Source organism: Chlorocebus sabaeus, chromosome 11 (assembly GCF_047675955.1).
Source record: "Chlorocebus sabaeus isolate Y175 chromosome 11, mChlSab1.0.hap1, whole genome shotgun sequence".
Taxonomy (NCBI): domain Eukaryota; kingdom Metazoa; phylum Chordata; class Mammalia; order Primates; family Cercopithecidae; genus Chlorocebus; species Chlorocebus sabaeus.
This window is the reverse complement of record NC_132914.1, coordinates 117,638,195-117,664,567: the sequence shown is the minus strand read 5'-3', so window position 1 is coordinate 117,664,567 and position 26,373 is coordinate 117,638,195. Positions and strand designations below refer to the sequence as shown.

The window sequence follows — 26,373 nt, the reverse complement described above, 5'->3', positions numbered from 1 at the left end:
ATCCTGGCTAACACGGTGAAACCTTGTCTCTATTAAAAATATAAAAAAATTAACCAGGCGTGGTGGCAGGCACCTGTAGTCCCAGCTACTTGGGAAGCTGAGGCAGGAGAATGGCATGAACCCGGGAGGCGGAGCTTACAGTGAGCCGAGATCACGCCACTGCACTCCAGCCTGGGTGACAGAGCAAGACTCTGTCTCAAAACAAACAAACAAAAAATCCTACAAGCAGAATTACAAGATCAAAGGGTATATGTATATTATGAAAGCCTGATGTATACTATCAACTTGTATTCCAAAAACTATAAACACTCCATAGTATATGTGGGTGTCTAATTTTTGGTTTGTTTTGATTTTAAAATGCTCAGATGATAATAATGAGAAATCAATTACCTTCTAATTAAGTGTTTGGTTTTAGTCCCTTTGTTTGTTTGTTTTGTCTTGTTTTTGAGTCTCCTTCTGTCACTCAGGCTGGAGTGCAGTGGCACAATCTCGGCTCACTGCAACCTCTGCCTCCTAGATTCAAGCAATTCTCACGCCTCATCCTCCCAAGCAGCTGGGACTACAGGTGTGCCACCAAGCCTGGCTAATTTTTTTTTTTTTTTTTTTTTTTGTATTTTTAGTAGAGAGAGGAGGGTCTTGCCATGTTGGCCAGGCTGGTCTCAAACTCCTGGTCTCAAGTGATCCACCCACCTCAGCCTCCTAAAGTGCTGGGATTACAGGCATGAGCCACCACGCCTGGCCAGGTTTCATTTTTAATAGTAAAAATCTTTATTTTTGAGACAGTATCACTCTGTCGCCCAGGCTGCAGTGCAGTGGCGTGATCTCGGCTCACTGCAACCTCCGCCTCCCGGATTCAAGCAATTCTCCTGCCTCAGCCTCCCCCCTAACTGGGGATTATAGGAACACGCTACCACGCCCAGCTAATTTTTGGATTTTTAGTAGAGATGGGGTTTCCCCATGTTGCTCAGGCTAGTCTCGAACTCCTGACCTCAAGTGATCCGCCCACCTTGGCCTCTCAAAGTGTTGGGATTACAGGCGAGAGCCATCGCACCCAGTCTGAAAAGTCTTTAGATTAGGAGTATTCCAGCTGGACACGCGGCTCAAGCCGGTAATCCAACACTTTGGGAGGCCAAGGCTGGAGGATCGCTTGAGCCCAGGAGTTCGAGACCAGCCTCTCTACAAAAAATAGAAAATAAACTAGCCTGAGGCAGCGCAGACCTCTCAGGGTGCCCCGAGATGGGAGGATCACCTGAGTCCAGCGAGATCGAGACTGCAGTGTTCGCGCCACTGCACTCCAGCCTGAGCAACAGAGTAAGACCCTGTATCAAAAACAAACAAACAAAAAGTCTTCTGGTGCAAGGCCTCACTGTAAGGTCCCTGGGTTCAATGCTCTGCGTTCTGGGATGTGAATGTGGAAAAGTGCCAAGGTGGGTGTCTACCTGAGCTCCGTAAGGACTCGGTACTTAGGATGCGAGCATGGCTTTGGTTCCATTCCTAACCCTCTGTGGCCTCAGTCTCCTCCCGGGAGAGGATGAAAAGCACAAGTCGGATGCACTCTATAGTGATCGCTGTGATAGTCATTATGAGTCTTACTCGCTCGACTCCGACAAACTCAAGGCCAAGCTATGGAGTTCATCTCATGCTGACACCGTCAGTTCTGAGCGACTGTAAAATGGGGACAGGGTGGCCCAGGGGCCTACTGACCTGAGGCTGGGGTCCGCGACAGCCCAGCCGCTGGGGGCTCCTTGTGGCCGCTGCGGGGTCAGCCTGCGGTCTCCGCCTGACTTTAGCTCTCCTGCGCCCCGCAGGTCCTGGGCGCTACCCACGTCAGTGAGTGCTCACAAGTCTGTGAGGTAGGCGGCGCCACAGAAAGAAACTGAGGCGCGGGAGCCCAAGTCACCTGTCCAGCTCCTCAGCCGCGCGTGAACTGCGCTCGGGGATGGGATCCACACGGCCCGGCCCCACGCTCTCCCAGTCAGCGCCCGAGGGCCCTTCGTACCAGGGGGGCGCCGGCCTGCGCGCATGCGCAATGGTCGCAGCCGCGTCCCCTTTAAGAGAACTCCTTTTGCCTCCGCCGACCCCTTCGCTTCCGCTCCGCGTTCCCACAATGCAGTGCGGCTGAGCGCCTCGGAGCCCGCGGGGACGCTGCGGGGGGACCCGTGCTGAGGCGGCGGCGGCGGCGACGTGGGCTGCGGCGGGCCCGCGGCGTCGGGCGGTGCGGATGTCGGGCTGGGCGGACGAGCGCGGCGGCGAGGGCGACGGGCGCATCTACGTGGGGAACCTTCCGACCGACGTGCGCGAGAAGGACCTGGAGGACCTGTTCTACAAGTACGGCCGCATCCGCGAGATCGAGCTCAAGAACCGGCACGGCCTCGTGCCCTTTGCCTTCGTGCGCTTCGAAGACCCCCGGTGAGGCTCCCGCCCTCTCCCCTTCGGTGCCTGAGGCCCCCGCCTTCCCTGCTGTCCCCTCCCCCAGGGCTCCCCTCCCCCCGCCTCCGCGTAGACCCCTCACGGCGCCCCCTCACGGGTGGAGGATGAGGCAGCCTCCTCGCAGGCCCGGGCCGTCCTTCGCGCCGTCGTCACTTCCTTTATTTTTATTATTCCAATATTTTACTTAGAAATCCAAAAGCTGAGCCTTTGGAGGGCCCAAGCCCTCCTGCACCGGCCTCGGGGGGTCCAAATGAGCCCTGTCCGCCTCCCGCCTGGGGCGGCACCTTGGGGGGAAGCGGCCCCGGGGCAGCGCGGGGGTCGCCGTTCGCTCTTCCCGCCCGCCCCTCCCCCGGCCGGAGCTCGCCGTGACTGGAGAGCAAGCTGCAGGGTCGCGGATGCCGCTGGAGGTCGTGGAGGGGTCTCTGGTGGAACAGCTCGCCGTTCGCGCGCCCCGCCAGGCCGGGTCCGGACTTTGTCAGGGAACCAGGGATTTGGGAAAACTTCTAAAACAGCCGGAGTGGGGCTCTGATTTCACTTCCCTCCTTTAATGAGGGACGTTTGACGAGATGCTGAAGGTTCCAGGGATTTGGAAACTCTAGATTCCTAACCCGGCTCTAAGGAGTGTTTGTGATTTTGCAAACAGCGTCGGCCCTCAGGCCGGAAAAAGCCGAGGAGCTTTCAAAACTGTGGTTGGTGGTGGTTAGCAGTTGTGGCGCTGACCTGGTCACTCCACTCCGGCCAAATAAGAGCCCGCACCCTATTTTCCTAGCATCATTTGCTCCCAGGGAACACGAAATGTTCGTAGGGTTGTCCAGCCTACCTGGGGTGGACTTACTGATAGGGCAAGGAGAGCACCGCGAGGCTTTGATGACTGGAGTCAACTGACAGCTCATCCCTAGTATCTCCTCATTTGCCTCAAAACCGGAACTGGGCATTTTTACCCCTAAGCCAGAGAAGGCTATGCCTCACTTATTTGGTAACCGTGCCATTGTGGTTTTTCAACAGTTGCTATGGGTGGAGTGCCATGGTGTGTATTTAACTTTTTTTATTTCCTTATTTTTTTTAGATTGATAAAATAGGGGGTTTCACCATGTTTCCCAGGCTGGTCTCGAACTCCTGAGCTCAGGTGATCCACCCGTCTCAGCAGATCAAAGTGTTAGGATTACAGGCGTGAGCAACCCGCCCAGCCTGTATTTAGTGTTTTTAACACTTCATGAGGTGCAGGTGCTGTTTCTTTTGTTTTTGTTTTTCTTTTTTCTTTTCTTTTCTTTTTTTTTTTTTTTTTTGAGATGGGGTTTCACTCTTGTTCCCTGAGCTGGAATGCAGTGGTGCGATCTTGGCCCACCGCAACCTCCACCTCCTGGGTTCAAGCGAATTTCTCCTGCCTCAGCCTCCCGAGTAGCTGGGATTATAGGCAAGCGCCACCACGTCTGGCTAATTTTTTTTGTATTTTTAGTAGAGACGGGGTTTCTCCATGTTGGTCAGGCTGGTTTCAAACTCCCGACATCAGGTGATCCGCCCGCCTTGGCCTCCCAGAGTATTGGTATTACAGGCGTGAGCCCCCTCACCCGTCCTGTGTGGTTAACCAGATTTTACAGATCAGGATATCCAGGATTTAGAGTTACTAATAAAAGAGAAAGCTAGTGGCAATCCCAGCACTGGGAGGCCGAGGCGGGCGGATCACAAGGTCAAGAGATCGAGACCATCCTAGCCAACATGGTGAAACCCCGTTTCTACTAAAAATACAAAAATGAGCTGGGTGTGGTGGCGCGCACCTGTAGTCCCAGCTACTTGGGAGGCTGAGGCAGGAGAATCGCTTGAACCAGGGAGTCGGAGGTTGCAGTGAGCTGAGATGGCGCCACTGCATTCCAGCCTGGTGACAAAGCAAGACTCCATCTCAAAAAAAAGAAAAAGAGAGAGAAAGCTAGTAAGGGATCAAGGGATTTTTTTCTTTTTATTTTTTTGAGACGGAATTTTGCTCGTCTCCCAGGCTGGAGTGCGATGTTGCTGTCTCGGCTCACCGCAACCTCCACTTCCCAGGTTCGAGCGATTCTTCTGCCTCAGCTTCCCAGTAGCTGGGATTACAGGCGCCCTCCATCATGCCTGGCTGATTTTTGTATGTTCAGCAGAGATGGGGTTTCTCCATGTTGACCAGGTTTGTCTTGAACTCCTAACCTCAAGTGATCCACCTGCTTTGGGCTCCCAAAGTGCTGAGATTACAGGCCTGAGCCACCGTGCCAGGCCAGGATCAATGGACTTGAATTCCCTCTTCTGTTCTTTGAATGCAGACTTACTATATGATATGCTACATTGTCATCTTCCCTCATTCCTTTCATAATAGAAAAACTATCTTTTGGTGCCACTAGATGTGAAGATTAAAGCAAAGCATTTCATGTAGTAATCTTATTTAACCATTATAATAACCCTGTGAGATAGGCATACTATTCACATTAGAGATGTAAAAACTTGACTAAACACTTACCCAGAGATGACTACTAGTAATTTGCAGAATAATGATTTGAATGCAGGCTAATTTTATTTATTTATTTATTGTATTTATTGAGATGGAGTCTCGCTCTGTGGCGCAGGCTGGAGCGTAGTGGCACAGTCTCAGCTCACTGCAACCTTCACTTCCTGGGTTCAAGCGATTCTCCTGCCTCAGCTTCCTGAGTAGCTGGGATTACAGCTGCGCACCTCCATGCCCAGCTAATTTTTATCTTTTTAGTAGAGACAAGGGGTTTCACCATGTTGCCGAGACTGGTCTCAAGCTCCTAACCTCACGTGATCCACCTGCCTCAACCTCCCAAAGTGCTGGGATTACAGGCATGAGCCACCGCGCCCGACCTGAATGCAGGCCAATTTTTATTCAGAGTCTGTTCTGACATCCTAGCAGTTCTGCCTCTCCCAGGCTGCATTTTATGTAGTCAAGGTTGCACTGGATGTGGTCCTTGTTGCTTTTAGTCCTAAAATCTTATAAGTGATTATATGCCTGTGACACTGAACAGTGCCTTCATTAGCACATTCAGTTCCTCTTGTCCACCCAAGCTCCAAGGTCATACTTTCTACCATCCAATACCGGAGAATCAACGTGGCATTCCTGACTCTCCTAGAGTCCTAGGAAAGACTTAAAGTAGTTTTATTGAATATTTATCTCTTTTGGCAAAATTGTATCAGAGAGTTTTTTTGACAAAATAGTTCTCCAAACCATGCTGAAAAGGTACACTTTAGAGTTCCAAGGCCAGGCGCAGTGGCTTATGCCTGTAATCCTAGCACTTTGGGAGACTGAGGGGAAGGATTGCCTGAGCCCGTGAGTTCAAGACCAGGCTGGCCAACATAGGGAGACCTCTCTCTACAAAAAAATCCAAAAATTAGCTGGGTGCAGTGGTACACGCCTGTGGCCCTAGCTATTCAGGAGGCTTAGGTGGGAGGATTGCTTGAGCCCAAGAGTTAGAAGCTGCAGTGAGTTATGCTCCAGCCACTGCACTCAGCCTTGGTGACTACTCTGTTTCAAAAAAAAAAAGACCCTGTTTCAAAAAAAAAAAAAAAAAAAAAGAGTTCTACATTCATCACAAAACACTCATTTGCATTTGTCTTTTTGTCCTTTGAGCCTTATTTTTTTTTAAAGACAGGGTCTCACTGTATTACCCAGGCTGGCCTTGACCTGGGCTCAAACATCACGCCCAGCTACTTTATTTACTCTCAAATACTCTCCTATCCAACTGGCTACTTTCTTTTTCTTTTTCTTTTTTTTGAGATAAGGTCTCTGTCACCCAGGCTGGAGTACAGTAGTGTGATCTCGGCTCTGCACTCCCATCTCAGCCTCTCAAGTAGCTGGGACTACAGGCGTACAACACCATGCCTGGCTAACTGGCTACTTTTTATTTCCATAGACTTTATGGCACTAGGCCTTGTAGAAAAATATTAAGGTGTTAGTGTGTGGTGTGCTTTTTGAAAAAATGCTCACCAAGGTTAGAAAAACACTGGTGGTTTATTGGCAAAATCAATCTGTCAGCAGTTGATTCTTTTTTTTTTTCCTCTGAATTAGCCCTCTTAGAAGTAATCTGTTTGCTGATTCATTATAATTTCATACCTCTAAAACTGTGTGTGACAGCTGTAAAGGTTAATTCCAGTATCATGAAACGTCTCCAGACTGAAGCAAAAGTGCATCAAGATCCTGATTTGTGTGTTTTTTTCTTCACTCTCGGTTTCCCTTTTATGCTTACTATTCATGCCCATCACTGGAAAGTCACTTGGCCTCCTGAACAGCACTAACTCCAAACTTTACTTCTTTTTTTTTTTTTTTTTTGGCAGAGATGCAGAAGATGCTATTTATGGAAGAAATGGTTATGATTATGGCCAGTGTCGGCTTCGTGTGGAGTTCCCCAGGACTTATGGAGGTCGGGGTGGGTGGCCCCGTGGTGGGAGGAATGGGCCTCCTACAAGAAGATCTGATTTCCGAGTTCTTGTTTCAGGTATGTTCCTTTCAAACAGAATGAGATGATACATGTAAAATACTACTTAACACAGAGTCTATCTTCCAAGAAATGATAACTGTTATTCTTCAGTGCATGGGACACTGGGGCTTTCTTTTCAATAGCCTGTGTGCAGTGCCAGTCTGAAGCCCTGCCCTGGATTGCCAATGAGGCAAGTATCCTGCAAATGAAATTGCACTGGGAGTGCAGCCTTGGAAGAACATAAACATACTTCTTGTAAAGGAGTTTTCTAGTGGTGAGAAGGGAAGATAATGGGAAAACCCCTTGAGCTACAATTCTAAAGACTCTTCTTTTGGAATATACTTGGCATCAGACATGGTAGAAAGGCATTCCAGGAGCCAGATTTGAACAACTTACCCAGCCTCGGATCTTGAAGAAGATCAGATTTTGTGGTGGTTTTAGAATTAAATATTTTTTAAAACCCCATAACTTGGAGTCTTAGAGATTTTATTGGAAAGTATAGATTATTTCTGTCTAGCGTTTATAAGTGATGAAATGCTAAACTGGGAGGTTTATCTGTCTTCAAAATATTAACACACTGGAAAGACCTGGGGCCTTCTGCGTATTGCATGGGAGTTTTAGGGCCCTGGTGGAATGAAGTATATCGAGGAGCGTGGCACCTTTTTAAGATGTGAATGTCACACAATCACAGCATACTCCTATGTGCTTAAATAGTGATACTTTCAGTATCTGCCTACCTTGTGTCCCTTTGTAATTTTTTAACCCCAGAACTCTATTCCCTCCTTCAGGATGTCATACATTATCTTTTTTTCTCTCCATGCTGCTCTGAAATCCTGCTTAGAAAACTATTAGGAAATGGCTGCAGTCCTGAGCTGTGAGCGGTAAACACAGCCTTTGAGAGCAGGAGCACATTTCCCTTTCATGACATCAGGTAGGGTTGTATGACTCCCGACTAGTTTTAGCATCTGAGTCTTACCTTCCCCCCCACTGTATTGAAGAATGTTGGTGATCTTTTAAGAGGTACTCTGTATAGTTTGTCATTCACACCTATAAGAAAACAAACTAGATTTTTTGTTGTTGTATTGTTACCTTCAGCTACTCTTTGGTTATTTCATTGTCTGGTTTCAAAAGTCCCATGTCCTGTGAAACCCTGTCAAGCAATAAATAATTGGTACTGTTAAATTTCGTAATGGAAAAAGTTGGAACTCAAAGTATTAGGAGTTTGGCATTGATTTTAAAGGACAAAGAAAGAGGCTATGAACTCTCAGAGATACTATACCTGTAATGGGATGGACTTCTTGCTCTATTGAAAAGGTCTGGTCTCTGGAAGATGGGCTTAAAACCAGTTTCTCAGGGTGGTTTATTTACCACATGTACTTCAGTGCTTTTTTCTGACTTCATGTCCCTTATCAAGGTTTATGATTTGGGGACCCTCAGGATTTAAGTGATCATGGAGAAGGGACCGTAGGTATTGCTGGCTCTTAACAGGGCAGTTAACATAGCTGAAGGATGTGGGCTTTCTTATGTTCTCCATGCCTAGGACTTCCTCCATCAGGCAGCTGGCAGGACCTGAAGGATCACATGCGAGAAGCTGGGGATGTCTGTTATGCTGATGTGCAGAAGGATGGAGTGGGGATGGTCGAGTATCTCAGAAAAGAAGATATGGAATATGCCCTGCGTAAACTGGATGACACCAAATTCCGCTCTCATGAGGTGGGTCCTTGCCTTCTGTTGAGGAGCTTGTACTCAAATCACACCACTTGAACCTGACCTAGCAGAGGTAGCAAGAGGCCATGCCATTTGGTAACCTCACAGTACCATAAGAGATCTATCTTAGGTGGACAAAGCCATGGAATTTGCTATGCCTAAGTCCTTCAGGGTCATAGCTGAGAGCAGTATGCATTCATGGTATGTTTGTTTTTTAATATGCTTTATTCTGCGTATTAGTATCACATAACACAGTTTGGTCATGGTATTTGTAACCTGGAGAGAATACTAGTGCAGTTGGTCTTGATATCACCCCATTCACAACCAGCTTAAATGGCAGTATCCCTCTGTGAACTCAGCTGCCCCTTCTGTGGATCTAGGCTGAGCTCTTCATCTCAGCCCTTCTAGGTCCTGCTGTCAGGGCTGAGCTGTCACTTCACTTTTTTCCCAGAGTAGTGCAGGATCCTCTCTGAAACCTGAGCTATCGTGACATTTTCTTTTTTAATTTTATAATTTTTATATTTCTCTAATTTTTGATTTTAGAGACAGAGTCTCATATTGCCCAGGCTGACCTTGAACTCCTGGGCCCACGCAGCCCTCCCACCTCAGCCTCTCCAGTAGTTGGGACTGCAGGCATGCACCACTGTGCCAGGCTAAACCGTGACATTTTCTTGTGGTTAATTATCTCACCCTTGAGACTCAGTAGTTCTTGATGTCCTTCCTTGTAGGAAAGCAGCTGCTGTTTTGGATCTCAGTTTGACTGAAGTGGTGACTATCCCTTTGGTGCCACTGAGACCAGAAACCAGACCACCAGTTGGACATTTTTTCTGGTTATTCTGTCCTGCCTTACTATGAGATTTACAGATGTTTGGGGACACAGGTCTCTGGGCTCATTTCTTTTTCTGAGGATTCATATAATTCCCTAGTTTTTGGCTTAGAGGTTGGTCCTTCCATAGTTTAATGATGCTTTTGTTCAGACTGTCCTCTAGGACTTGAATTTGGAGCAGAAACAGAACAGCACTTGATCCTCAGTTATACTGCAAAGCAGGGCCTCAGAAAGGGTAACTCCAATTACTGACTTTCACCTAAGGTGAAAAAGCATCCGGGTTCTTTCCCCTTGGCATCTTAGGATCTTCCGAGAATGCTGGCTGAAGGCAGAGGGCCTGGGGACAAGTCAGCCTGGACATGACTCCTTTGCTGCTTATTAATTCCTTACCTTAACTACTCTTGGAACCTTGATTCCTTCATGGGCAAAATGGTCACATAATAGCACCTTCACAAGCCCTGTCAGGAATCTAGAGCAAGAGGATAACATCTAAAGCATCTAGCTCAGGTCCTCAAATCTGGAAGGTATTAAATACAGGTTAGCTCCTTCCATAGATGCCCATCCAAAGATGCTTATGTGAGGTGGCAGGGGATTAAACTATATGACCCCTGAGATCCTTTCCAGTTCTTAGCTTTGAAGGGGGTCAATGGCAGTAATTCAGATATATTGTTTATAATAGTTAATTGAGTATCAGCATGTGAAATTGGCATTTATTGTGTTACCTTGGGCAAATGATATAATTTAAGTCTTAATTTTCTTCATTCTTGAAGTGGGATAGTAAGAGTACCTACCTCATAATGTTATGAGGGTTTAATGAGATAGCCTAATGCCAGGTACAGAGTATACAGTAAGTGCTCAATATTTAACTATTATTGTTAGATGTTGGTTTGCTTATTCTTCTGGCTCTGATTTTTTTCCCCCATTACTCTTTTTGGTTTTGTTTGCATTTCAGGGTGAAACTTCCTACATCCGAGTTTATCCTGAGAGAAGCACCAGCTATGGCTACTCACGGTCTCGGTCTGGGTCAAGGGGCCGTGACTCTCCATACCAAAGCAGGGGTTCCCCACACTACTTCTCTCCTTTCAGGCCCTACTGAGACAGGTGATGGGAATTTTTTCTTTATTTTTTAGGTTAACTGAGCTGCTTTGTGCTCAGAATCTACATTCCAGATTGAGGATTTAGTGTCTTAGGAAATTTTTTTAATTTTTTTTTTTTTAAAAGAAGAAAAAAAAAACTACATAATTTCTACCAGGGCCATATTAGCAGTGAAACATTTTAAACTGCAGAAATTGTGGTTTTGGTTCAGAAACAAGTTGTATATTTTTCACCCCTGATTATGGGAAAAAAATCAGTTCTGTCTTTGTGGGTTGCTCTACTATGGAGATCAACAGTTACTGTGACTGAGTCGGCCCATTCTGTTTAGAAATATATTTTAAACGTTTAGTAATTGACATGTGTGGTTGTCCTTGATTAAGTACACAGATTTCACAAAATAGGCACACTAATTTTAAAAATCACTGAGTTGTAATCATAACTTGTACCCAGTTAGTAAGGAGCAGGGGTAGATAACTTTATTTATATGGGGATAGATAGTTGCTGATACTGGTTTGAGAATGTAAACTCGAAGAGCGGGTTCTGGGTTCTCTTTTAATTCAAGGCCAAGCTTGTAAATTAGGCTGCCTTAAAGAAGAAAAAAGCATTGCAGATAAAGGAAGGGAATGGGAAAAATAAACACACAGTGGCTTATGCCTGTGATCCCAGCACTTTGGGAGGCCAGGGCATGCCGGAGGATCCCTTGAGGCCAGGAGTTCAAGACCAGAGAGGCAACATAGCAAGACCCCATCTCTACTTAAAAAAACAATTAACTGGACGTGGTGATGCACATACGTAGTCCCAGTTACTTAGGAGGCTGAGGCGGGAGGATCACTTGAGCCCAGGAGGCTGCAAGTTATCTGTGATCACACCACTGCACTCCAGCCTGGGTGACAGAGTGAGGCCCTGTCTCAGAAAACTAAAAAAATGACAAGCAATGTAAATACTATTGGCAAATTCTTAGCCAAAACCAACTTTGGCAGTTTGGTTAGAGGAAAAACTCTCTGATTCTATCACTTTTATCCCTAAATAAGTTTCATTTATCCTTGGTATCCTGAGTTTTATCTTGGACTTATCTCAATTTAATAATCATTTTGGGGGTGGAGAGGGCTCCTTTTTCCCAAACCCAGGGCTAATTTTAGGATAAGTTCTCTTTTCAGAAAGAAACACTACGTATGACTAGTATCCCTTTGGCATATAATCACTTTGTGGGATGGCAGATAGTGCTAGATTAGGAGTTCCCAAGCTCTAGTCTACTTTGAACACTCTTCAGACCTTAGTAGGAAGTTAGCCCTTTTCTAGGAAGAGAGTGGGAGCCCAAGAACAAATTCAGGTATGTTTGGTAAAAATAGGGCTGCTCAAATCACTGCAGATAGGCAACTAAAAATGACAGCCAGGGTTGTCATATAGTGATCAAGATGCTCCATCTACCAGTTACGTAGATAGAAGACACTTTCATGCAGTTGGAACAGTCCTTTGGGGGGAGTTAAAGGCAGATAAATAATGTCTTCCATACTGAACAGTCTTGTTAAGTGAATTCCCTGGAAGCTGACTTTTGCTTTCCTTTCACCTCAGTTAGCATCAGGAACTCATTTTTGGGGCCAGATGTTTCCCAATTGTGTCTTCAGAAGAATCTGTTAAGAAATGCTTGAGCATCCATTTTTTCAGGTGACTGAAAAAAGCAGGAACATTAGTGTTCACAGTAAGAAAATACTGTCATTGTGCTTCCACATGGTCACAGAGTACCCGCTTTCCAGAATGAGCTACTCAGCTGTGTGGGAATGGCTCTTGTTCATCCCGCTTTGGCAAAGAGATATTACCTGTTTGAAAATAACAAAAGAGAATGTGATAGCTGAGCCTGCCGCCTGGCTGGCTTTACTGAGCTAACTGATCACTTAGTTTCTCATGGAAAATACGGAAGTAAATATAGCTACTACCCTGTTTTCCTAACTCGGAGTATCTGAAAGAATCAGTTCTAAGTGAAGCCAAATTCACCTTTTTCAGTAAGGAGTAGACAGGTTGATTAGCCACTAATATGCAGATAGGAGTAGAAGGAAAGACTGACCATGACCATGAACTCAGGTGGTCCCAAGAAGTCTGAAGTAAGGTTCTGTGTGGGAGACAGCATGTCTGATCAATAGATATGTCTGCTGAAGCCACAACTATCAGGCTCTGATATGGAGAGTCTCCTTTCTCTCCACAGTTAACAGGTGATTTAGTGGATTGGAGGCATGATAAAAGTAGCTCATGGCCAGGCACGGTGGCTCACACCTGTAATCCCAGCACTTTGAGAGGCCAAGGCAGGCAGCTCACGGGTTCAGGAGATCGAGACCATCCTGGCTAATACGGTGAAACCCCATCTCTACTAAAAATACGAAAAATTAGCTGGGTGTGGTGGTGAGCACCTGTAGTCCCAGCTACTCGGGAGGCTGAGGCAGGAGAATGGCATGAACCTGGGAGGCGGAGCTTGCAGTGAGCCAAGATCGTACCACTGCACTCCAGCCTGGGCAACAGAGCGAGACTCTGTCTCAAAAAAAAAAAAAAAAGTTTAGCTCACACATTTTCTAGCTGTCTTTCCCATCCTTGCTTCAACCAGAGCCTGCCTTTAACTGGCACCTTGAGTTGACCAGGGCCAATGTCTTATGTGGAGTCTGCTCAGAATGATTCTCCCTCAGGGGATATGCTGAACTGGAAGTTGGCACTTAGCAGTCTACCTGACTGCTTTTGGCTAGTCCCACTCCCAAAGGCCCAGAGGGGTAGTACAACTCCAGTACTCACTTACCTGCAGAGGAGATAAAAACAGTCAACCTATCCAAGGTTCTGGATTTTACTGTCAGCCCAGAGTAATGTTAAAGCTTCTATTTAAAATATTTACAGTAGGTAGATGATGCAAATCTCTACACCAGCAGTTGTAAACTGATGGCGCTCAGACTGCACCAGGCTTGCAGGTGTGTTTTATTTGGCTTGGATGGTGAATTTGGCTTGAATTGGTTGCCAGCACTTAAAATTTAAGAAATATCAGTGGGATGCAGTCGCTCACCCCTGTAATCCCAGCACTTTGGGAGGCTGAGGCGGGTGGATCACGAGGTCAAGAGTTCAAGACTAGCCTGGCCAAGATGGCAAAATCCCGTCTACTAAAAATACAAAAAAATTAGCGAGGCATGGTGGCAGGCACTTGTAATCCCAGCTACCAGGCAGGCTGAGGCAGAGAATTGCTTGAACCTGGGAGGCAAAGGTTGCAGTGAGCCAAGATTGCACTAAAGCCTGGGTGACCAAGCGAGACTCCGTCTCAAAAAAAAAAAAAAAAAAAAAAAAAAAAAGAAAAGAAAAGAAATATCACACAAAATGCCAGGTATCCAGGTTCTCTGGAGAAATGGGTTTACATTCCTGCCTGGCACCACTGATAGGGTAGCAGCCATGCTCCTCCTGCTTTGAGTGGGCACAGACTGAGTGCAGACCCTAATGGCATTTGAATCATGTCATAGAGGGGCAAAGATATGACAGAAACATCTGGGCTAAGGCCGCACAAAAGATTCCTTTTGGGAGACTGAGGTGGGTGGATCACCTGAGGTCGGGAGATCGAGATAATCCTGGCTAACATGGTGAACCCTGCCTCTACTACAAATACAAAAAATTAGCCAGGCGTGGTGGTGCATGCCTGTAATCCCAGCTACTCGGGAGCCTGAGGCAGGAGAATCGCTTGAACCTGGGAGGCGGAGGTTGTGGTGAGCCGAGATTGTACCATTGCACTCCAGCCTGGACAACAAGAGCGAAATTCCATCTCAAAAAAAAAAAAGGATTCTTTTAGGAAAGTACTGGTTATTTTGTGGCACCCAGCCCAAAGCTAGACCTAACAAATATTTATTCATGGTATGAATACTAGAAAGTTGGAGCCGATTACAGGATCTGGCATTGTCTTAACTGTGGCTTTGAGAAACAGAATGTCAGCTGCTCCTTTAGGCAGATCTTGAGCTCCAGATTTCCATCCACTCTAAACCTTTACCCCACTGCCCCCCAATCCTGTTTTGCTTATTCCTGTTACTAACTGCCCCCTAGAGGTATGACCCTGGACCCTACCGCCACCTTAATGTCACCATCTGTATGCGCTTTATCCTTTTCAAAGTGCCTTCACATAGCATCTTTGGTCCTCACGCTTCCTGCTTCATTCCTATGGTCACTGTTAAACCACTCTGGGCAACACCTACCTGGGGGGGCCACAAAATACTCCTCCACGACTCGATGGGAGTTTTGTAGTAATTCATCAGCACAATTGCCTTCTACCACATTGTCGGATCTCAGGTATAGACATCTACAAAACCCAGAAGCTCAAGGTTACCCTCTCAGAGAAGGGGGCTTTTAGGGGATGGTGGAAGGGGCAAGAAGGAGAGAACAAGGAAGCGGTATATTCTTGAGTTAATGGGCACTGTTCAAAGATAGAGAAGCTGGGATCAACGGTAGACCAAATAACAGCCTACAGTTTATAGATTGTCCCAACAACCCTGAGAAGTAAGTGCTAATCACTTCTCTGGACTGATTTAACAAATAGTTTTTGATGATTATATGGGAACTGTCTTTTGGTGGGGACAGGTAAAAGCAATTATAAAATAATATTTTAAATCTGACAGAAGTTAGCACAGCCTGCCAAAGGATGGAAAGGGTACCTAGTCTAGCCTGGGTGAGTAGCACATCCTCAGAATAGCTGGATTGGGGGATGAAGGTATGAGAAATGGACTTCCTGGCAGGTATAGCAGCATGAATCCCAAAGCAAGAGAACCCAGAGCTCAGATTCAGAGAAGGACAAGGAGTTCAGCAGGCTGGGGGGTGGTCTGCTGGGGTGGAAGATGAAGCTAGAAACCTAAGCAGAGATGGGGAAGCAAACTTGCCTCAAGAGTGACTTAAGGATGTTGGCTCCTAAGTAACAGAACTGGGATCTGAGCCCAATCTGGTACCCCTAAGATGAATGCTTTTTCCACCACAGCCCCTTTGGTGGATGGGTGCAGCTGCCCTTGAGCAAGACATGTCACAAACAGCTCAAGAATCTCCCAGTGTTCTATGGGACCTAGTGAGTTTACTAAAGCCTTCAGATGGCAAACTGGTAAAAAACACACAGGAGCTTGAACATATGCATCAGGCTTCACTATTGTTTCAAGGTGTAAAAGTGTGTAAGCCTGCTTCCAGATACTTGGACTAAAAAAACAAGCAGTTTGTTATATCACTGATAGAGTATTCAGTAGTAGCTATGCTCCTGCTTTGAGTGGGCACAGACTGAGGGCAGACCCTAATGGCATTTGAGTCATGTCATAGAGGGACAAAGATGTGACAGGAACATCTGGGCTAAGGCTACACCTAAAAACTAAGTTGTCAGCCGGGCACGGTGTCTCACACCTGTAATCCCAGCACTTTGGGAGGCTGAGGCGGGCGGATCACGAGGTCAGGAGATCGAGACCATCCTGGCTAACATGGTGAAGCCCCGTCTCTACTAAGAATTACAAAAAAATTAGCCAGGCCTGGTGTCGGGCGCCTGTAGTCCTAGTTACTGGGGAGGCTGAGGCAGGAAAATGGCGTGAACCCAGGAGGCGAAGCTTGCAGTGAGTCAAGATCGCGCCACTGCACCACTCCAGCCTGGGCGACAGAGCAAGACTCCGCCTAAAAAACAAACAAACAAACAAACAAAAAAACTAAGTTGTCACAATAAGATTATTTTAGGAAAGGACTACTTTTTTTGTGTGGCACCCAGCCCAAAGCTAGACACAACAAATATTTATTCATGGTATGAATACTAGAAAGTTGAAGTCTGTTATACGACCTGGCATGAGGGACAAAGATGTGACAGGAACATCTGGGCTAAGGCTGCACGTAAGAACTAAGTTGTCGGCCAGACGCAGTGTCTCAGGCCTGTAATCCCAGCACTTTGGGAGGCTGAGGCGGGTGGTTCAAGGCCACTGTGTAGCCTTGAACAAGTATGATCTTTTCAGACATTAAATTTCTTGGGCGGCAGGCAGGAGAAAAAAAGAGGTCGGGTGCGGTGGCTCCCACATGTAATCCCAGCACTGTGGGAGGCTGAGGCGGGTGGATCACCTGAGTTCAGGAGTTCAAGACCAGTCTGGGCAACATGGGGAAACCTCGTCTCTACTAAAAATACAAAAATTAGCCAGGCATGGTGGCACGCACGTGTAATCCCAGCTACTCGGGAGGCTGAGGCAGAAGAATTGCCTGAACCCAGGAGGCGGAGGTTGCAGTGAGCCGGGATGGTGCCACTGCACTGCGGCCTGGGCGACAGAGCAAGAAGGAAAAAAAAAACTACAGGCACAGTGGCTCAAGCCTGTGATCCCAGCACTTTGGGAGGCCAAAGTGGGTGGATCACCTGAGGTCAGGAGTTTGAGACCATCCAATATGGTGAAACCCTGTCTCTACTAAAAATACAAAAGTTAATCGGGCATGGTGGTGCATACCTGTAATCCCAGCTACCCGAGAGACTGAGGCACAAGAATCACTTGAATGTGGGAAGCAGAGTTTGTAGTGAGCGGAGATTACACCATTGCACTCCAACCTGGGTGACAGAGTGAGACAGTGTCTCTCTCACACACACAAGAGTTGCACTAGATTTGTTTTTTTTTTTTTGGTAATAACACAAGGACTGTGTATTCATTTAAGAAAACTTGGGAGAACAAAAGTAAAATCAAAATCATAATTATACCATTCAAAGGCAACCCTTGGACTTTCTGGAGTTTATAGTTTCTGTTGGACAGTATTAAAAAATGGCTAAGAGGCCGGGCACAGTGGCTCATGCCTGTAATCCCAGCACTTTGGGAGGCCAAGACGGGCAGATCACGAGGTCAGGAGATCGAGACCATCCTGGCTAACAGGGTGAAGCCCCATCTCTACTAAAAACACACACAAAAATATTAGCCAGGCGTGGTGGCGGGTACCTGTAGCGAGAGGCTGAGGCAGGAGAACAGTGTGAACCCTGGAGGTGGAGCTTGCAGTGAGCGGAGATCATGCCACTGCACTCCAGCCTGGGTGACAGAGCGAGACTCCGTCTTTAAAAAAAAAAAAAAAAAAAAAAAAAGGCTAGGAGCTTAGTCTCTCGAGTCACAGCTGAATTCAGATCCCAATGCTACACATTACTTATCCTCTCTCTCAGTTTCCTTGTTTGTTGAATGCTTCATAGGATTTCTGGGAAGATTAAATGAAATGTAAAAAAACAAGATCTGATAATGCTGAGCCTGCATTCACGGTAGTAAGAGAGGGGTCTGAGTAGCACCTGCTCCTTTGAGAAAGCCTTAGTGCACCCTGTACATCTCAGTCCCTACCACTCAGTGCACTCGTGATCAGGCATAACCTGCCTGACATTTGAAGGTTTGGGGAAGACTCTTTACTACCACCAACAGGCGGTTAAATGCTACTGCTTCCCCAAGAGTAGATCTAATAGCAACTAATTTATTTACTCATCATCAAGTAATCAATTTGGTAATTAAGTTTCCTGCATAAGTGAAATTTCCAGGAAAACAAAAGTCACCCCTTTACATATCACACATTTCTATTTAGTTATTGGTTATGATGGAATTGTTCCTAAAATAGACACATTTTCTGGGGTTGGCTGGTTTTTTTTTTTTTAACCTTTTTTTTTGTTTTTGAGACAGGGTCTTGCTGTGTTGCCTAGGCTGGTCTCAAACTTCTGGGCTCAAGTGGTCCTCCCGCCTTAGCTTCCCAAGTAGCTGGGATTACAGGTGTATACTACGATGCCTAGCTTTATTTTCTTAATTACAGGCTCCTGAACCCACAGTCTCTGTGACAGTGGTACAGCAAGCATACCTCTCACTTGGCGAGTTGCTGCACTTTCTTGAACCTCAGAATTGTATAAAACACTGAACAGGACCAGATGAGCTTTTCAGATCAATTACTGATTGACTAAACTTCTACCTCACCTCCTGTCTTTCCCAATCAGGTTCTGTAAGATAAGTTAGCCCACATACCCTAAGACACCCATTCTGATGATAAATTAACTTCTATGTGTTTGAGCTAACATTTGTCATACACTGTCCTTGGGAGAACTGAAAAAAAGTCACTTGAATCTTTCTGTGTTCTGGTTTGGCTGAGGAACCCTAGTTGAGAAAGACTTCAGTTGTAAACTAGAAGTCCCTGCTGGTTAAAACTCAGGAACAGTAACTTAAGTAACTGTGGGAAATGCTGCTACAATGGCATTGGAAAGTGCTGTGTCAACAGGGAGGACAAAGTGGCTCCATTTGTGATTCCGTCAGCCCTTGGACTCACTGATGGGACAGTTCTCCCACTGCTTTTCTTTCTTTGAGCTTCTTTCCTGCTATCTGGCTGGAAGGAATAGCTTCTTGTGGACCCCTCTACTTCCATCTAAAAGCCTTTTCCCTTCCTCCTACTTTATTTCTAGTTTGATGCAGACTGGAATGGGGGCTAATTAATTTGGTTAAAAGTTCTGAGCCAGGCAAGGTGGCTCACATCTATATTCCCAACACTTCGGGAGGCTGAGGGGGATGGATTGCTTGAGCCCAGGAGTTCGAGACCAACCTGGGAAACATGGCAAAACCCCATGTCCCCTAAAAAATGCAAAAGTTAGCTATGGGTGGTGGCATGTGCCTATAGTCTCAGCTACTTGGGAGGCTGAGGTGGGAGGATCACCTGAGTTCAGGAGGTGGAGGCTGCAGTGAGCCAAGATTGTGCTACTGCACTGCAGCCTGGGCAACAGAATGAGAAAAAAAAATTCTGGGTTCAGGCCAGGCATGATGGTTCATGCCTATAATCCCAACACTTTGGGAGGCTGAGGCAGGAGGATCACTTGAGCCCAGGAGTTTGAGACCAGCTTCGGCAACACAGCAAGACCCTGTCTCCACCAAAAAAAAAGAAAAAAATTAGCTGGGCATAATGGTGCACACCTGTAGTCCCAGCTACTTGAGAGGCTGAGACAGGAGGATGGCTTGAGCCCAAGAGTTTGAAGTTTTTGGTTCATAAGACTCTGAGGGATATTTAAGTATTTGGCTGCACTCAGAGTTGCTGTCAACTCATTCTCTGGATTTCAGATGAAAGAAAATAAAGTTCCTAGGAATTGACTTTAGCTGGCATATCTTAGAGCAGTATTTGGCAGCAGAATCTCTGAGTTCCAAATCCTCTGCTTATTACCTGTGAAACTTTGGGCACATTATATAAACTTTCTGAACCTCAGTTTTTTCCATCTATAAAACAGATAACTTGTATTGACCTTCGAGGACTGCATGTGAAAACTGAAATAATTTAGGCCAGGCATGGTGGCTCGTGCCTATAATCCCAGCACTTTGGGAGGCCAAGGTGGGAGGATCACCTGAGGTCAGGAGTTCGAGACCAGCCTGACCAATATGATGAAACCCCATCTCTACTAAAAATACAAAAATTAGCTGGGCATTGTGGGCACCTGTAGTCCCAGCTACTTGGGAGGCTGAAACAGGAGAATTGCTTCAACCTGGGAGGCAGAGGTTGCAGTGAGCTGAGATCGTGCCACTGCACTCCAGCCTGGGCAACAGAGTGAGACTCCAGCTCAAAAAAAAAAAAAAAAATTATGTAATTTCTTAGCCCCTGGCACGTAAGCACACATGTTTTTAGCTCAAACCAAATGACATGTTATTAATGTGCAAAGAGATTTCTATTAGCCAGTCAAGGCGTTTTGTTTTGTTTTTTGTTTTTGTTTTTGAGATGGAGTCTTGCTCTGTCGCCCAGAGCAGTGGTGTGATCTCGGCTCACTGCAACCTCTGCTGCCCAGGTTCAAGCAATTCTCCTGTTTCAGCCTCCCGAATAGCTGGGACTACAGGAGTGCGCCACCACGCCCGGCTAATTTTTGTATTTTTAGTAGAGAAGGGGTTTCACAATATTGGTCAGGCTGGTCTCGAATTCCTGACCTCAGGTGATCCACCTGCCGCAGCCTCCCAAAGTGCCGGGATTATAGGCGTGAACCACCGTGCCCGGTCTTGTTTTGTATTTTTTAAGATGGAATCTCACTCTGTTGCCCAGGCTGGAGTGCAGTAGCTCCATCTCGGCCCACTGCAACCTCTGCCGCCCTGGTTCAAGCAATTCTCCTGCCTCAGTCTCCCGAGTAGCTAGGATTACAGGCGCCTGCCACCTTGCCTGCTAATTTTTGTATTTTTAGTACGGACGGGGTTTCACCGTCTTGGCCAGGCTGGTCTTCAACCCCTGACCCCGTGATCCACCCATCTCAGCCTCCTAAAGTGCTGGGATTACAGGTGTGAGCCACTGCCCCCAGTCTACTATTTTTTTTTTTTTTTTGAGATGGAGTCTTGCTCTGTCGCCCAGGCTGGAGTGCAGTGGCATTATCTCAGCTCACTGCAACCTCCGCCTCTTGGGTTCAAGCAATTCTCCTGCCTCAGCCTTCAGAGTTGCTGGGATTACAGGCATGTACCACCATGCCCAGCAAATTTTTGTATTTTTTAAGTAGAGACAGGGTTTCACCATGTTGGCCAGGCAGTCTCAAAACTCCTGACCTAAAGTGATGTGCCTGCCTCGGCCTCCCAAAATGCTGGGACTACAGAAGATAGCCATCATGCTCGGCCAAGTCAGGGCTTTTTTTTTTTTTTTTTTTTGAGACGGAGTCTCGCTCTGTCGCCCAGGCTGGAGTGCAGTGGCCGGATCTCAGCTCACTGCAAGCTCCACCTCCCGGGTTTACGCCATTCTCCTGGCTCAGCCTCCAGAGTAGCTGGGACTACAGGCGCCCGCCACCTCGCCCGGCTAGTTTTTTGTACTTTTTAGTAGAGACGGGGTTTCACCGTGTTAGCCAGGATGGTCTCGATCTCCTGACCTCGTGATCCGCCCGTCTCGGCCTCCCAAAGTGCTGGGATTACAAGCTTGAGCCACCGCGCCCGGCCAAGTCAGGGCTTTTATAGCTAAGATGCCTACTACCTAAAACCATTTAAGCAACTTGGGCTCCTGCAAAGAAGGATGGTGAGAAGAATGGTCGTTATGCCATCAACTAGGTGGTGACCCAGGAGTACACTGTTAATATTCACAAGTGTATCCATGGAGTGGGCTTCAAGAAGTGTGCCCCTCAGGCTCTTAAAGAGACCGGAAATTTGCTACAAAGGAGATGGAAAACTCCAGATACATGCACTGATACCAGGCTCAACAAAGCTGTCTGGGCCAAAGTAGTAAGGAATGTCCATACTGTGTCCATGTACAGTGGGTGGTCCAGAAAACATAATGAGGTCAGAAATTCACCAAACAAGCTCTATACTTTGGTTATGTACTTGTTACCACTTTCACAAATCTACAGTTATGTGGATGTGAACTAACTGCTGATCATCAAATACATCAAATAAGTTATAAAAACTACAAAAAAAAAAAAAAAGGTTTAATACCTGTCTTCACTTTACATTCTCTGTGTTCAAAGCATTAAAGTCCTACAAATGTCATGTTAAAATGATTAATGGGAATCATTAACCCAAACTGGTTTCCAATTTTATGAAAAACAGTACAGATCACTGAATACCAGGTTGAGATGCTAGCTACTGGATCCAAATTCCCCATCATCTTTTTTCATGACCTTTTCCCTTATTAATAATGTTTATATTTCTTTATATTTACCCTCTAGATAACTTGGGGAATTCAGGGGTGGGGCACGGTAGCTCACGCCTGTAATCCCAGCACTTTGGGAGGCCAAGATGGGCGGATCACGAGGTCAGGAGATCGAGACCATCCTGGCGAACACGGTGAAACCCCGTCTCTACTAAAAAGTACAAAAAAAAAAAACTAGCCGGGCGAGGTGGCGGGTGCCTGTAGTCCCAGCTACTGGGGAGGCTGAGGCAGGAGAATGGCGTGAACCCGGGAGGCGGAGCTTGCAGTGAGCTGAGATCCGGCCACTGCACTCCAGCCTGGGCGACAGAGCGAGACTCCGTCTCAAAAAAAATAAATAAATAAAAATTAGCCAGGCCTGGTGGCACGAGCCTGTGGTCCTATACTTGGAGGCTGAGGTAGGAGGATCTCTTGAGCCTGGGAGGTGGAGGTTGCAATGAGCTGAGATCATGCCACTGCACTCTAACCTGGGTGATAAGAGTGAGACTCCATCTCAAAAATTAAAAATAAAAATTCGAGGCAGGAATGCAACAGAAACCAAATCTCATAAAGTGCTCACATTTTAATAAAAGAGATATAACAAATGAACAAAAGTCCATTAAAATGTTAGAGGAAAAAACCCAATAGGATGTGTTACTAACTAGAAGGGGAGAAGGGATTTGGAGTGGTTAGGAGAGCCCTTTCCCAGAAGATAAGCTGAGACCTGTGCCAAGAGGGAGGCAGCCATGCAAATACTGAGAGGCAGGAAAAAACGAAGGGCCAGTGCAAAGATCTAGAGAGGGAAAGAACTTGTCTTGCTGGAGACGCAGTCAAGGTAGCCAAGGAGGGTGCTGAGAAGAGTATGTCTGAGTGAGCAGGCAGGGACTCTATGGAGTAGGGGCTCAAAGGCGATGATTAGGCCAGGCGCGGTAGCTCACGCCTATAATCCCAGCACTTTGGAAGGCCGAGGTGGGTGGATCACGAGGTCAGGAGTTCAAGACCAGCCTGGCCAAAACGGTGAAAGCCCGTCCCCGTCTCTACTAAAAATACAAAAAAAAATAGCCGGGCGTGGTGTCAGGCGCCTGTAATCCCAGCTACTCGGGAGGCTGAGGAAGATAATTGTTTGAACACGGGAGGCGGAGCTTGCAGTGAGCCGAGATCGCGCCACTGCACTCCAGTCTGGGCAACAGAGCGAGACTCCGTCTCAAGAAAAAAAAACACAAAGGCGATGATGAGCAGTTTGGGCTTTGTTTCTACTTACACTAGGACGACACGAGCGAGAGCATCCGTAATGAACAAGGGGAAGAGAGAAGTCACTGACTCGCGAGAGGTGACCGTGGGCAAGTTCCTGAATCTCGCTAACGCTCTTTAACCCCCTGGAAAATTGTTCGCTAATCGTCACATTAAACGGCTGCGAACGGGCCACGCTCAAGGCTTCGGGGCTGCAGCCTCGAGTTTACCTGTCCTCCAGGACCGACTCCATGGGCTCCACCCCGTCAGTGTCCACGGCACGTAGCCGGTCAGCGAAGGCGATAGCTTTCTCCAGTCGCGCCACTGCCTCGCGGCTGCCGAAGTCCACAAGCGCTAGACGCTCCAGGTGCTCGATCACCTGGGCCGTGATCCGGCCACTGCCCTGGAGGAGGAATGAGGCAGGGAGTGTGGGTCACCGGCGCCCTGGTGTGCCTCCCGGCTTGCTCCGCCACCCGCCTAGATGGCCCTGGCCTTTACCTGAGGATCCGCCTTGGAGGTGAAGCCCTGGCGCCCGCCCAGAGGGGCCCGAAGGCCCAGCCACACCAACCGCGACCACATTTCTTCCTTCCTTGGCCCCCGTAGTGCGCCCGCGCGTAACGCCCAGCGACGCGCCTAAGAGTGATGACATCAGAGTGCGCTGCCGCCGCCGCCGACACCACTGTCGCCATGAACAGTGTGGGGGAGGCATGCACGGACATGAAGCGCGAATACGACCAGTGCTTCAATCGCTGGTTCGCCGAGAAGTTTCTCAAGGGGGACAGCTCCGGGGACCCGTGCACCGACCTCTTCAAGCGCTACCAGCAGTGTGTTCAGGTGAGCCCTTCCGCCTCTGTTTCCAGGCCCCGCATTCTCCGCGCTGTGTCCCACTACACTCGTCGTGTTTTATGGGGGTTGGGACTGGACTGGAAGGGTGGAGAAAAGCCGCAGTGAGGTCAGTGGCAGGAGCTCGCTCCCCTATCATCACCACCGAGGCCGTTTGGGTGTCTCCCCGAATGACAAATATTGGTGCAGTGCTTTTAAGACACACAGCCACATCTTTTGGTTCATTTGGTGTTCATCCTAAACTCGCAAGGTGGGCATAGTTACTCATATTTTATACATAAAAAACTAACACCCAGAAATAGGAAGTGATTGATCCGAGTTCACTAGCACCAGGTTTCCTTGATTCTTTCGCAGGTGGTGCACTTTTCCACTATTACAGCTGAGGTCTGGGCGGGGTTATACTTCAGACTGGACGATCACATTATTTTGATGTTATAAACCCTTCGTTAGCCTGTTTATCTCTCTTGACCAGTCCCCGCAACTGCAACTAGGAAATGTTTATTCTGGCCCAATGGATGTGGAACTGCTTTGAATTGTTAGAACAGCACTGGGCAAAGCACTTCCAATAAGTTAACCCAACACATCCTCACAGCAGTTCCCCGAGGTAGTTGCTGTCTTCATCCCATTTAGTTGGTCACATAGCCAGTAAGTCTTTCACCAACACAAAGTGATGATTATTTTTCAAATTTCACTTAATTTTAATGGTTCCCTCACAACTCCTTTTCCAGTCTCCCTCAGGTCTTACACTTGATTTATTCATTATGGTACTTTTGGTTTTTATTTATTTTTGAGGCAGAGTCTCACTGTCTTCCAGGCTGGAGTGCAATGGCACAATCTCAGCTCACTGGCAACCTCTGCCTCCCAAGTTCAAGCTATTCTCATGCCTCAGCCACCAGAGTAGCTGGAATTACAGGCATGCACCCCCATGCCCAGCTAATTTTTGTATTTTTAGTATAATCAGGGTTTCGCCATGTTGGCCAGGTTGGTCTCTAACTTCTGGCCTCAAGTGATCCACCTGCCTTGGTCTCCCAAAATGCTGCGATTATAGACCTGAGCCACCACACCCTACTGGTACTTGTTTTTTAAAAAGTATGTGGTTTGAATCATGGTTATAAGTCTTTATAATCAGCTTGATTTTACTTTTGTGCTGTCATATTTTATTTACAAAGTTTGCAAGTTGAGCTTCATATCGATCCTTATAATGTGTTTTCTCCTCCTACCAGAAAGCAATAAAGGAGAAAGAGATTCCTATTGAAGGATTGGAATTCATGGGCCATGGCAAAGAAAAGTCTGAAAATTCTTCTTGACCTTGACAGTCACCTTGAAGGATTTCTCAATCCAGAAATTGAGGACTCTGGATTTTTGTCAACTAAATCTGTGAACCTAGCCATCAGATTTGATAAGGAACTTAGGAGAGAGGAGTTTTATTTCCCCCTTTGATGTTTTCCTCTCAGTTGTAAAAGATGAACTCTTTGAGATGATTTCTTACCTGCTGTGGCATCTGGCAGGAACTCAGTGTGCTAAAATTGAACAATTTTTTGAGATTATGGTTGCAATACTTGGTGTGGAATCAGCTTTACATAAATATACCTTGTATGCAAACGATGATAAACTAGTCAGGATGAGCAGAGCTGCCTGACCTCTTGATTTCTGCTGCGAAAAACATATACACTGTACTGGGGTCATCGTTCATGAAAGCAATTGGTTAAGACCTCTTTTTTTCTCTCAGGGAACTAATGCTCTGAAAAAGGATCTGGGCACAACAGTTTCAGTGAGTGCTTTTGAGCACACTTTTATTTTTATATAGTAACTAATGGTTAAGATTGCTGGTGGCCTGGATTAGCAAAGAGGAAGACAGCTTTTAACACAGTTCCCTGCCTTCACCAGAGGTGTCAGATTAAGATGTGAAAGCTGCAAGAATGTTGCAATGACCACCATTTCAGAGCTCTCAGTGTGTAGTTCAGGAATTAAGATACTTGGAATAGCTATGGAGGAAGAACCTAAATTGCAAAGATCTGCTATTGCCAGCTTTCAACCCAAGTCAGTGAATTGTCAACCTGCATATCCTTAAAATGCTGCATCTGGTTAAATGGTGGGTGGGTGGGGTGGGAAGCTAAAGGTGCTGGCTTTATTTGCCTTGTTTACTCATCCTGCCCTGTAATTTCTGTAATCCTGAAGATGGAATAAATTGTAACATTTAGTTTCTATCATTATTTGCCTCTGGAA

The 26,373-nt window shown here is 46.8% G+C and overlaps 3 protein-coding genes across 3 annotated transcripts; 2 read left to right on the top strand and 1 right to left on the bottom strand.

Moving 5' to 3' along the window:
* The first annotated feature begins 2,113 nt into the window (after positions 1-2,113).
* SRSF9 (serine and arginine rich splicing factor 9) lies at positions 2,114-10,868 on the top strand. Its single transcript, XM_008004943.3, has 4 exons — positions 2,114-2,409; positions 6,742-6,902; positions 8,425-8,597; positions 10,370-10,868. Exons 1-4 carry the CDS (start codon positions 2,222-2,224, stop codon positions 10,511-10,513), a joined length of 666 nt encoding a protein of 221 aa, XP_008003134.1. The 5' UTR covers positions 2,114-2,221; the 3' UTR covers positions 10,514-10,868.
* Positions 10,869-10,965: 97 nt separating this feature from the next.
* GATC (glutamyl-tRNA amidotransferase subunit C) lies at positions 10,966-23,950 on the bottom strand. The gene is made up of 4 exons (XM_008004941.3): positions 23,803-23,950; positions 23,535-23,707; positions 14,715-14,818; positions 10,966-12,329 (listed from the first exon to the last, which is right to left on the bottom strand). Exons 1-4 carry the CDS (start codon positions 23,881-23,883, stop codon positions 12,277-12,279), a joined length of 411 nt encoding a protein of 136 aa, XP_008003132.3. The 5' UTR covers positions 23,884-23,950; the 3' UTR covers positions 10,966-12,276.
* Positions 23,913-26,357, top strand: TRIAP1 (TP53 regulated inhibitor of apoptosis 1). Its single transcript, XM_008004942.3, has 2 exons — positions 23,913-24,138; positions 25,371-26,357. The coding sequence occupies exons 1-2, from the start codon at positions 23,947-23,949 to the stop codon at positions 25,452-25,454; spliced, it is 276 nt and encodes a 91-aa protein (XP_008003133.1). The 5' UTR covers positions 23,913-23,946; the 3' UTR covers positions 25,455-26,357.
* The last annotated feature ends 16 nt before the right edge of the window (positions 26,358-26,373 follow it).

Bases quoted from the DNA above. Each gene is read 5' to 3' on its own strand.
- GATC (XM_008004941.3), bottom strand. From the start codon at position 23,883: ATGTGGTCGCGGTTGGTGTGGCTGGGCCTTCGGGCCCCTCTGGGCGGG. The intron at 14,819-23,534 runs GTAAACTCGAGG...TGGGTTTTGTAG, and splicing joins GAGTCGGTCCTGGAGGACAG to ATGTCTATACCTGAGATCCG. The intron at 12,330-14,714 runs GTAGGTGTTGCC...ATTTTCAAACAG, and splicing joins GTATTTTGTGGCCCCCCCAG to GTAATATCTCTTTGCCAAAG.
- SRSF9 (XM_008004943.3), top strand. From the start codon at position 2,222: ATGTCGGGCTGGGCGGACGAGCGCGGCGGCGAGGGCGACGGGCGCATC. The intron at 2,410-6,741 runs GTGAGGCTCCCG...TTTTTTTGGCAG, and splicing joins GTGCGCTTCGAAGACCCCCG to AGATGCAGAAGATGCTATTT. The intron at 8,598-10,369 runs GTGGGTCCTTGC...TTTGCATTTCAG, and splicing joins CCAAATTCCGCTCTCATGAG to GGTGAAACTTCCTACATCCG.
- TRIAP1 (XM_008004942.3), top strand. From the start codon at position 23,947: ATGACATCAGAGTGCGCTGCCGCCGCCGCCGACACCACTGTCGCCATG. The intron at 24,139-25,370 runs GTGAGCCCTTCC...TCCTCCTACCAG, and splicing joins GCTACCAGCAGTGTGTTCAG to AAAGCAATAAAGGAGAAAGA.